This window comes from Pleurodeles waltl, chromosome 6, assembly GCF_031143425.1.
Source record: "Pleurodeles waltl isolate 20211129_DDA chromosome 6, aPleWal1.hap1.20221129, whole genome shotgun sequence".
Taxonomy (NCBI): Eukaryota; Metazoa; Chordata; class Amphibia; order Caudata; family Salamandridae; genus Pleurodeles; species Pleurodeles waltl.
Window position 1 is genome coordinate 1586564593 of NC_090445.1, and position 12253 is coordinate 1586576845.

At 42.9% G+C, this 12253-nt stretch overlaps 1 protein-coding gene across 2 annotated transcripts in view; it reads left to right on the forward strand.

Moving 5' to 3' along the window:
• The window catches only part of PNPLA7 (patatin like phospholipase domain containing 7), a 1294112-nt gene that overhangs the window by 742930 nt on the left and 538929 nt on the right, over window positions 1–12253 (forward strand). For both annotated transcript variants that reach the window (XM_069241381.1, XM_069241380.1), the window contains exon 23: window positions 12149–12212. In XM_069241381.1, the coding sequence (XP_069097482.1) occupies window positions 12149–12212 (64 nt within the window). The remainder of the gene's footprint in view (window positions 1–12148; window positions 12213–12253) is intronic.

A 12253-nucleotide genomic window follows, 5' to 3' on the forward strand; every position in this document is an offset into this window, starting at 1 on the left:
TCCATCTTTTTCTTAGGCAAGTCAGCTTCCATGCCCTTCTGGACAGGAAGACAATTCTTCCTTCCATGCCAGTCCCATCATCCCAGGGAACACCCAGCTGCTGTCAGGCAGACACAAGCGTTGGTTGTTGCACTGCTATCCTCTGGTTACTGTGTGGAGCACGCACTTCCTGGGTCAAGGAGAAGTTATTGATGGACCGTCAGGTTGATCAGCAGTTCAATTTTTGTACAGATACAGCGGACAGATGGTGTCTATTCTCTGGTAGCACTTTAACTTTTTTTGGTCGGTTCTCCTCTCATGTATCCTTTCTAGGCTGTCTTCCAGACTCAGTCTTTGTGTAGCTTGATGCTCCTCATAGCAGGGGTCATCTCCAGGTTGGAGTATCCAAAGCCAGAGATTCAATGAGTTGTCAGTATTCTATGCCTGGCTATCAACAGTCACAGTTAATAGAGATCAGAAACAGAGGCACAAAAGGCTTGTCTCATCTAGAAGACCCCTCTCAATCTGAACAGAAATAATCCCCACCCTTTCACCTACTATCTACCAAATGGAATGCTCAGGAAGGCTCATCAGCAGCCCTTGAAGTAAAAGGATGTAAATAGTATTTCTAAAGTGAAGCCCATCTCCTCCTTCCCTATTTCAGGCTCTATGGACCAGATTTAGACCCTGACAGGCGATTTGCCATCTGTCAGGGTGGCAGAGGTCAACTTCTCCATCACCTTGACTGACTACCAACTGCCAAATTGAGAGATCCAAAGCAGTAGTGTTTTTTAAGAACAAATAATGACTAAGGTTTTTCCTGGTAGTGAGGGACAGAAATAAAGGACAGCAGGAAATCTGTTCTAAATAAATTGGGTGGTTTAATTGCCTTGCTCTGATGTCCCCTACTCCATTGGGCTGTCAGAGTAAGCTTTCTGATGAAAGAGAAAGCGGGGGCACTGCTTTTGGAAATATGATAGTCCACCCATCTCATTATTGAGTAGGCAGAATGAGGGTTTGGCGAAAGGGTTATCTGCCCTGTTTGTGACAGAGTATACCAAGTCTACCACACCCTAAATCAGGCCCTAAGTTTCCTCTTATTAGCTTCAGGAATTCATTAATACATTTCAATTGTCTTGGAAAAAATGTAACTCCATTTAAGCCCATGAACAGGCCAGGGGCTTCAAGGTACCAGGCCTTCATTACCCTAATTCATAAATGATCACAATGCATGCACCATGCAGACATGCATGACAGATTTATTACTAGAACCTGGGTTATTGTGTATGTAGGAAGCTGGCTCTGTATATACTATCTCAAAGTGAGAGATAGTGTGCACAGATTCCAGGGGTTCCCTTTAGAGGTTGATAGTGGCAATAATGGATAATACTAGTGCTCTATTTGTGGTAGTGTGGTCGAGCAGTAAGCTTATCAGAGAGTAGTGTTAAGCATTTGTTGTACACACACAGGCAATAAATGGGAACCCACACTCAAAGACTTAACTCGATGGCATGTATAGCTGCAGATACACATGCTTTGCATAAGTCTGCCATTTAGAGTTGGGCTCGGAGTGTTACAAGCTGTTTTTCCTCGAAGAAGTTTTTTGTGTCACTGATTGAGTGACTCTTCTTCACGGTGATAGTGTGCATGGGCATTGAGTCCTTTGTTAGATTGTTTTCTTTCCGCCATCGGGGTCGGATGTGTTTTCTCTGTCTGGTAGATCTTGATTTGGTACTATCTGAACTTCTCTCTTCTTTTCTATAGACGTTGGTATAGTTTAAGATCCGATTGTAATTATTGGGGTCGATTACACACCTTTTAGGCGCAACCTCACCCTTCTTGGGCCCACTTCGACTCGTGGTAGTCAAACAATGTTAGGCTGATGGAACGGACTCCGTTTCGCTTTTGCCCTCTTTTGCCCTCTGTGTCACGCCAAGTTTCCATTCAACAATCAGCACTCACTGTGCAATCTCTGTCTCTCTCCGGATCACAAAGAGAACTGACGCACTTGTCGATCCTTTCGCTCGAGGAAGACTCTTAGGGATTGAAGAGCACTTTGTTTGGAGAATGGCATCCAAGTCATAGGAACAAATGCCCAACATCTTCGGAAAATAACACGCACAAGAGGAATTGGCACATCACGCCACCCTTTCCATTGCAGACTCCGATTCGGATCGAGATTTTAATGTCGACAGCCAATCCATCCCACCGGCGCAGTACGTGAGTACATCAGCCCCTTCCCATCAACCAAAGACAACCAAAAAGACTTCAGCACTGGTCTTGTGTCACCCACTGCTTGCCAGCCATGGTCAGACCTGAAAGATACAATCGGATGACCAACCCTCTGGTTCGGTGCAGAAACAAAATACCAAAATGCATTCAGCACCGACTAAACGCCTTGCCACACCTGTTTCGGGATCAAGACGAAAATCTGAGACTTTCACCTCTGAGCCGAAAAAACTAACAACACTTTAGAAGCTGACATTTTTGGACTGACTCAAACATTCGGTATCCAAACTTTCGGAGCTGAAACCTGTGGATGGAAAATATGCTACAGTTACTGAGTTTTCTGAAGTAGGGCCCATATTGGAAGTAATGGATGCTAAACAGTGAAAAATCCATACACAAGGACACAGGAAGAATCATAGCTTCTCCTCCTCCAACAATCAAAAGAAAATTGACTTTCCAAGAAACTTTATAAACTGGGCCTCCACCTGCTAAAATATTTAAACAAAAAGTGAAACCAAAGGTACCACAACAGCCTTCACCACCACATTCTCCTTTGCTTCCTGCTTCTCTACCGCCAGATACTCCACCACCACCACCTTCATCTACACAATTTTCTCCACAATCCTCTATCTCAACACATGGGGATGATTTATATGACACAACATGATATAGATCCATGGGACGTATATGATAGAGATCCCATCCCTCCTAATGATCCTGATTTATACCCTGCAAGACCATCTCCCCCTGCAGATACCACTGCTTACAATCGGTATAGCTAGTGCAGCTGCGTATCATAAGGTACAGTTACATACAGATCCCATTGAGGATGAATTTTTATTTGATAACCTAACATCTACTCATAAGGAGTATCAGTGTCTCCCTATGCTCCCAAACATGCTTAAACATGCAGAAGACATTTTCAAGGAACAGTTAAAATCTAGAATTATTACCTCAAGGGTGGATAAAAAGTATAAACCTGCACCCTCTGATACGGTTTTTAGTAGAGCTCAATTGCCACCTGACTCTATAGTCGTCAGTGCAGGAAGAAAGAGAGCAAATAGCCAATCTACAGGGGTTGCTCCTCCTCCAGACAAGAAAAGTCGTAAATTTGACGCAGCCGGAAAGAGAGTAGCAACTCAAGCTGCTAACCATTGGAGGATTGCAAACTCTCAATCACTGTTGGCAAGATATGATATAGCTCATTGGGACCAAATGGAAGATTTGTTACAGTACCATCCACCAGAACACCACAAAAGGGCGCACAACAGATAGTAGTGGAAGGGCAGGCCATTTCCAATAACCAAATTAGATCTGCAATAGATGCAGCCGATACAGCAGCAAGGGATATCAACACCAGTGTCATCATTAGAAGGCACGCATGGGGTAAAGACTTCAGGGTTTAAGCCAGAAATACAACAAGTGGTGTTGAATATGGCCTTTGATAAGCAACACCTATTTGGTCCCGTGGTTGATACCACAATAGAAAAGCTGAAAAAAGACTCTGATACAGCTAAAGCTATTGGTGCCCTTTACACTGCACCTACTTGGGCAACTTTTTGTAGGCCACAGTTTAAGTTGGGAAGCCCATCTCAAGAACCTTACCATACAAAGGGAATGGGACTCAATTCAACAAACTTTTCACATAAACCATTTGGAACTACTAGCAGTGTTCCTAGCACTCAAAGCTTTTCAAACGGAAATCCCACACAAGACAGTGTTGATAAGAACAGACAACATGACCACAATGCATTATATGCAAAAACAGGGGGGACACACATCTCAGTTGTCCCTGTTGGCACAGACAATTTGGAAATGGGCAATTCACAATCATATTCAACTACTAGTGGAGTATATTCCATGAATACACAAGCAGCTAGCGGACCTCTTAAGCAGGATGCCGCAACAATTACACGAATGGGAGATTCACTCACAAGTAATTCAAAAATACTTTCGAATGTGGGGAACCCCAGACATAGACCTCTTCGCCACAGACGAAAACGCAAAGTGCCCAAACTTCGCATCCAGGTATGCACACCCTCAATCAGAGGGCAATGCTCTATGGATCAGTTGGTCAGGGATATTTGCTTACGCTTTTCAGCCTCTCCCACTAATTCCATTTCTTGTCAACAAGATCCGTCACACCTCCCTCACTATGATACTCATAGCTCCTACGTGGCATTTCAACACTGGTACACAGCACTATTGGATCTGTCTGTAGTACCACATCACAAACTACCAAACAGACCACACCTATTGACCCAGAACAAAGGTCAAATCAGGCATCCTAATCACAGGATCCTCAACCTGGCAATTTGGCTCCTGAAGTCATAGAATTTCCAGCATCCATCTGAATGTATGGATATTCTAAAGGAAGCATGCAAACCTACAATTAGACAATGTTATACAGCTAAATGGAAATGTTTTGTTTATTACTGTCAGCCCAAAAACATTAACCCACTTAAAGCGTCCATACAGGATATTGTCTGTTATTTGCTTCATTAACAAAAAGTAAATCTTGCATATTCCTCTATTAAAATTCATTTAGCAGCACTAGCTGCTTACCTCCAAAACAGATAGCATATTTCTCTGTTTAGGATTCTTGTTAAAAATGCTTTTGTGGAAGGCCTTAAAAGAACTACTCCACCTAGAGCTCCACCAGCTCCTACCTGGAATCTTAACATCAGGCTCCACCATTTGAACCCATGCATTCTGGCCCTCTCCAGTTGTTGTCATGGAAGGTTGCTTTCTTAGTAGCAATTACTTTCTTAAGAAGAGTTAGTGAAATTCAAGCGTTCACTTTAGAAGAGCTTTTCTTTCAAATCCACAAGAATAAAATAGTCCTTAGGACAACCCTAAATTCCTAACAAAAGTCGTTTCACCATTTCGTATCAACCAGTCAGTGGAATTGCCAGTCTTCTTTCCACAGCCAAATTCAGTTGCTGAAAGAGCTCTTCATACCCTTAATGTTAAAAGGGCTGTCATGTATTATATAGATAGAACATAAACTTTCAGAAAGTATAAACAACTCTTTGTGGCTTTTCAACAACCTCACAAGGGTAATCCTATTTCAAAACAAAGATTAGCCAAATGGATAGTAAAGTGTATTCAAACTTGCTATCTTAAAGCTAAAAGACAGTTACTAGTAACTCCTAAAGCACATTCTACTAGAAAGAAAGGAGCTTAAATGGGATGCTTAGGAAATATACCAATGGCAGATATATGTAAAGCAGCCAGATATATGTAAAGCAGCCACATGGTCCATACCACACACATTTACTAAACACTACTGTGTTGGATGTATTATCGCGCCAAGAAGCAAATGTTGGACATGCAGTGCTTAAAACACTGGTTCAAACTACTCCAACTCCTATCGGCTTGCCATCGCTTATTTTGGGAGGGGACTGCTTTACAGTCTATGCAAAGCATGTGTATCTGCAACTACTCATGCCATCGAGCGGAAAATTTTACTTACCCAGTAGACATTTGTTCATGGCATTTAGTGATGCAGATTCACATGTGCCCTCCCTTCTACTCGAAAGACTGCAGCCGTTGTAGTACTTTTATTTGTAAATAAGTATATACATTGCATGGACATCTTCTTTTCTCATAATATATATATACATATACATTTCTACACTCTTTACTCTCCTGCAGGAAAACAATCTAACAAAGGACTCAATGCCCATGCGTACTATCACCAAGAGGAGGAGTCACTCGATCCTGTGGCTCGAAAACCTTCTTCAAACTTATCTATAAAATATTTAAATTACCATTGTGAAAGCATACATGGTAAAGGCATATTTGTTGTTAAAAAAATAATAAGAATACATAAGGTAATTACAAACCCACATAAATATATATATATATATATATATATATATATATATATATATATATATATATATATTTCACCCTATTTACACACAATCCTTAAACTCTAAAAATGCCTTTGCCATCCCAAAAACCCATGCTCCCCCTAAAAAATACCCTTGCCACTCAAAACACCTGTACCCAACCAAAACAGTTAAATTACTCTGCCATCCCATTAACCATAACTACTGTAAACCCTTAAAAATACCCTTGTCATCCCAAAACCCACCCTGAACCCTAAAAAATTCCTTGCCATCCCAAAATCCATACCCACCCTATACCATAGAATTACACTTGCCACCCAAAACTCACACCCACCCTAAACATAAAGATACCCTTGCCACCCAAAAGCTCAGACCCACCCTAAAGCCTAAAAATGCCCTTGCCATCCTAAAACCTATACCCAGTCTAAACCCTAAAAATTCCATTACCACCCAAACCTATACCCACCCTAAAAATGCCTTTGACATCCCAAAACCTATACCCACCATAAACCCTAAAAATGCCATTGCCACCTCATTCTCAAAATACTATTAACCCTTAAAAATATCCTTGCTACCCACAAATCCATATCCACCCTAAACAACCCTTGCCACCTAGAAAAATAAAATAAAAAAAAAACATATCCACCCTAAACTCTGGAAATCCCTTGCGACCCAAAAACCCATTGTAGGAAAGTACCCTCTTTTTGGCATAGTTGCTCCCACTTTTTGCTTGATGTCAATGTATTTTGACTATGTTTTCTGGGATCCTGCTGACCAGGCCCCCAGTGATTGTGCTCTCTCCCTCTTAATTAGGTTTCTTAGGACTTAGTACACCCCACAATTGGCATACTAGTGCCCACAGGTAAGTCCCTAGTATATGGTACTTAGGTACCCAGGGCATTGGGGAACCAGGTGTTCCATGGGCTGCAGCATGTATTGTGTCACCCATTGGAGCACATGCGAAATGTGTCTGCAGACCTGCCATTACAGCCTACGTGAAAAGGTGCCTGCACCCTTTCACTACAGGTCACTGTAAGTCACCCCTATGGCAGGCCCTCCTAGCCCAGAGGGCAGGGTGCAGGTACCAGTGTGTGAGGGCACCTCTGCTTGAGCTGAGGCTCACCTACAAACTCCAGCTCCATTTCCCTGGACTTCGGAAGTGCAGGGAAGTAATGTTACCTGTGTACTGGACACAGGTCACTACCTGTATCCAGCTACATAATGGTAACTCGGAACCTGGGCATGGTTGGTATCAAACACGTCTGAATCGTACTCCAATACTGTTGCTATTATTGGTTGTATGATTCTTTCCCTCTGCGGGCTCCTTAGAGGACACCCAGGATTGCTCCTACCAGTCTTCTGGGATTTTCTGGGCACATGTGCTGCTGCCACCCCACAAACCGGTTTCTGCCCTCCTGCTGTTTGACCAGCTCAGGAAGAGGAAGGCAGAACAATGGATTTCCTATGGGAGAGGGAGGTAATACCCTCTGCCCTGGAAATGGGTGTTACATGGCTTGGGAGGGGTAGCCTCCCCAAGCCACTGGTATGCTTTGAAAGTCCCCTCCTTGCATAAACCGTTTTGCACCAGTCCAGGGACTTCGGTCCCTGCTCTGGCGTGAAACTGAACAATGGAAAGGGGAGTGACCACTCCCCTGTACATCATCACCCCAGGGGTGGGGCCCAGAGCTCCTCCAGACTGACACATGATTCTATCATCTTGAATTGAAGGTGGGTAGAGGCCCCTGGGAGCATCTGAGTGTCCAGGTCACGCAGGTGATGTCACAGGTCCCTCCTGATAGGTGGTCACCCTGCTAGGTGACCAATCCCTCTTTCTGAGCTATTTAGGGTCACCCTCTTGGGTGGTTCCTCAGATTCGACGTGCAAGATTCCAGCAGGACTCTTCTGCATCGTTTACTTCATCTTCGGGCCTCCAGGACTGCAACTGGACACTCCAGGAACGACAATTTGCAACTCCAGCGATGACTCCGCTCTGCAACATTGTTTCTCCAGCTCCTTCCAGCAACTGCAGCATTTCCCTGAAGGCGATGAGTCTTCAGCCTGCACAAGAAGTAAAAAGGAATCTCCCTTGGAGTGAAGGAGTCACTCCTCTGCATCCACAGGCACCAACTGCAACAACGAGCTGCTGCGTGGATCCTTTCTCCTCCGGAACTGGGTGGATCCTGCATCACAGGTGGTGGTCTGGAGGTGTCCCCTTGGTCCTCTCTGTAAGCTGTCCAACTTGGGAAATGATGAGCCCTTGCCTCTCCTTGTAGGACAGTACCCCTGTGCACTGTGACTCTTGCAGCTACAAAGGCTTGTTTGTTCCTTCTTCAAGGGATCTTCAGGCACTGTGTAGCCTTGGCCTCCAGCACTCTTCCCTGCATAGCACAGTCTCTTGCCTGCTGCTCCAGAGACGTGGGACTCTTCTTCAGGTGTGCTGAGTGAGCCACACTGGAACTCCTGTGCCTGCTGCCTGTGGTGGCTGCCTCCTCTTCATGTGACTCTCCCAGTTGCTGACGTTCACCTCGGACCCCTTCCTTAGGTCGAGTCCTCTGGGCCTTGCTGGTCCTCTTCAGCCTTGCAAAACCTTTTTTTCTGACTCTTGCATTTGTGCAGGCTTGTTGGTGGTTTTCCAGCACCACTGACTGACTGCGTCAGGACCACCAACGTGGGTCATCACTTGCATCACTTCTGGAACTCTCCTCCTCTGTGCTGCACTGCTGACATTCATCCACTGTCGACCTGGTCCTGCATTTATAGAAGGGTGGGTAGTGGCTCCTGCCACAGCCGGACACTCCAACTCAAACTGGACTTGGTCCCCTTCTTTCGCAGGTCCTCTTCTGTCAGGATCCACCCTTGGTTTCCTCCAGTCTTGTCTGGGTCTTGCACAGTGCCTTCCCAAAGTTATACTGTTGATTGGGGGGGAAAACAGGTACTTGCCTCTTCTCTCCTGGTCCCTGGGTCCACCCTGGTACTTACCTTTGGGGGTTCCTAGTTCCTCCAGCTTTCCTCTACAGATTCCACCTCCTTGGGTGGGGGACTGCCTTTCACATCCCACTTACTCATTATATGGTTTGGTCTCTCCCTAGGGGCTTCAGTATTGCCGTTGTTTTTACTGTTTGCTACTGTTTACTATGCTAATGTTTAATGTGTACATTACATTACAGGTGTTTACTCACCTCCTAGTGGAGTATTGTCTATACAGTATTTTAGTATTTCTGTTACTATAATAAAGTACCTTTATTTTTGTAACACTGTGTGGTTCTTTCATGTGTGTAAGTGTTGTGTGACTGTAGTGGTATTGCATAAGCCTCGCATGTCTCCTAGATACGGTTTGTCTGCTCATTCACAGCTACCTCTGGAGAGTCCTGGCTTCCTAGACACTGCCTGCACCTCACTAATAGGGATACCTGCACCTGGTATTACGTGATAACACCGTGGGTCCAGAAGTAGCGGTAGTTCTAGGGATGTAATGCCATATGAATCTGTGCATAACTGCTAACTTGCATGTTTTAGGATTTTCAGCCATTCTTCTTTGGTCTTTTTCCATACTAGGAAAGGTTAGACATTTACTCCTGACAAGGGCAGAAGTAAAACTTTCACGGTTGGGAACAAAAATGGTTGAAGGAAAGTGAACTTGTAAATGCTCAACAGATATTCGCATGAGCAAATCTACTCATGCATAGTTGCTAGTGCTAAAATGCAGTTCACAAATATTTTCTAGGAGTATGATTTCCTGGCCTACTTCTGTAAATTTCTGTGAATTCATGAAAGTCATAAATCTGCACTAATACAAGGAAATATACCATGGGTGCACTTTTCTGACTTTTTTAAAGAATTGGGCTCCTTGTTATGGCCTGATGTTGACGTAGATCTTTTGTTTTTATTAAAATTCTATCTATTTGTCGCTGGCTTCACTGTGAGTGACAGCATTCTGCTCTTTCACAAGGAGCATATCTGCACACAAAGTAGTTATGTTCAGTGCCAGGAACTTCTGAGCAATGTGTGCTTTTTGAGGCCAAAAAGTAGTTTTTCTTCTTGCCATTGTTTGTTATAAGGGTTCAGGCCCAGCAGCTCCTACAACAAAAATTTTCAAAAACCCTGTCAAAACAAGACACTCATTGACAAAAACAAAAGTCTGACCTATTGGCTTTGACAATGCTTGTTTATTTTCACGTTTCCCATAACCTTGTTAAATATGATTATACTGATTTTCTGTTATGATTTATTTTAGGATGCATCAACACATTTTATTAAAGGATGCTTCAAGGAAATGATACATAAAATTTCACAGTAGATTAGATAAAACTTTTTTTCCAAGTTACATTTTTTGTGAAAATTTTATTTTGAAAGCTAACAGTCAAACTTGCTTTCAAGCTTCTTCAAATATTTGCATCTGATCAGAGAGCATTCAGGGAGCATTAGCTTCATATGGGTAAACTTTGCAAACATTGTACACATTTGTATGATGGAACCAATCTTATTGGTGCAGTCCGAGCTTACAACACTTCATTAAAGTGCTCCCCCTAATAATAAAGTTTGCATTAATGAACCATAAAAACAATTTCGAACAGTATTAACATATGGACAATTTTATTACGCTAACTGCAGACCTTTCCCTTTCCTTATCCATTATGTGGTACTGTAAACTGGCAGCCAAAGGGTTTGTGCTGCAGGGGGTTGGGCATACTTGTCCTAGGGACAAAATAAACATGAAATCTTATAGTCCTTGATGTAGTCCTTGACCCCATGCAATATGTCCTTGGCAGGACTAGGGAATTCCACATTCCTGAATGCTTACAGCTAGCTGTACAGAAATTGTACCTTCAATGTTGTTCTTTTTTGACAGTGAACTATTCTCATAATCTTGTTTTTTTTAAATTTAACACTCAAACCAAACTGCTTATCGACAATGATACTGTAGTGCTAGGGCCCAAAGCACTGTTGGCTGTGCAGCAACGTAGTTAGTGCTTTTTCTTAGTGACTTCTTTAGTCACGGTACTATTAGCACTGCAACAGATGTACAAATTTGTCGTAGCACTTAATGAGCATTCAGTAGGACTCGAATAATTGTCCTTTATTAATATTTGTGAAGCAGGATTCCATTTTACAAATCCCACTAAATGCCTGTGAATACTTTGATAGAGGCCTCCACGAAACAGCAGTCCTCCGTCACTACATTTACAGTCTTAAAATGCCAGTTATTTCTGTGCACAGTCCCAGTCCCCCAAAAGGACAGGGTTGCAATAAAAAAAGAAATAGCATTTTGGGACGTAGAGACGCATGTCTTCTCAAATACCTGCACAAAAACCAACTGCCCTACCATTTATTTAATATTTAATTGTAGTTGTACTCCTAAATACCCGTGTCTGGGGAGATCCTAGCTGAGCAATACAAAGAGCTGAGCTCATCCTCATCAAAATGTTGAATGGACAGGCATTAGTCTGGCATTGGGTACCAGCCTTTTGGCTTTGTGAATGATTGTTTTGTCAAGATTGTAGCTGTTGGGCCCTCATCAATGTAAACAAACAACAACAAAAAAAGGATAAAAGTAAAACTAAATTTGGGTTTCAAAAAGCACTCATTGCCATTGGTGTTCCTTGCACTTGAGGACACTACTTTTTGTGTGGAGGTGATCCTTGTGAAAGGCCAAAATTCCATCATTCATCGTGAAGTTAGCCAAATAGCTGAAGTGAGCCAATCCACTGTCACATGCTGTATGCTGTAGTGTGCACAAGAAAGAGTTAATGGTACAGTAACAGACCAATGGATGAAGAAGGCTAGTTGTATAGCATACATATCATTTTAGTAAAATTTAAATATCTTGGCTAAAGCCAGACCTAAAAGCAACCAGCTTCCATAAAAGGTTGGAGGAGACCTCAGCATTGAAAACAAGAGAGGGAAAATACCTAATTTCCTCCCTAAGTACTCAAATATTCGTAAGTGGGGAATTCTTTTCTAAAATATCTTTAGACTGAAAATAAGCACACATTTCCTTAACATTACATTTTAAGAGCTCTGAAGGTGGAATTGTATACTGACCAGGACTATGAATTAAATATTCCCATATGTTTGTGTTCTAGGTCCAACTTTGCTTTTGACCAGTGACAACATTAAACAGCGTCTCGGCTCTGCCGCACTGGACAGGTAAGCTTTTCTTCGGACGGTTGCATGTTCCTCTATGTTCT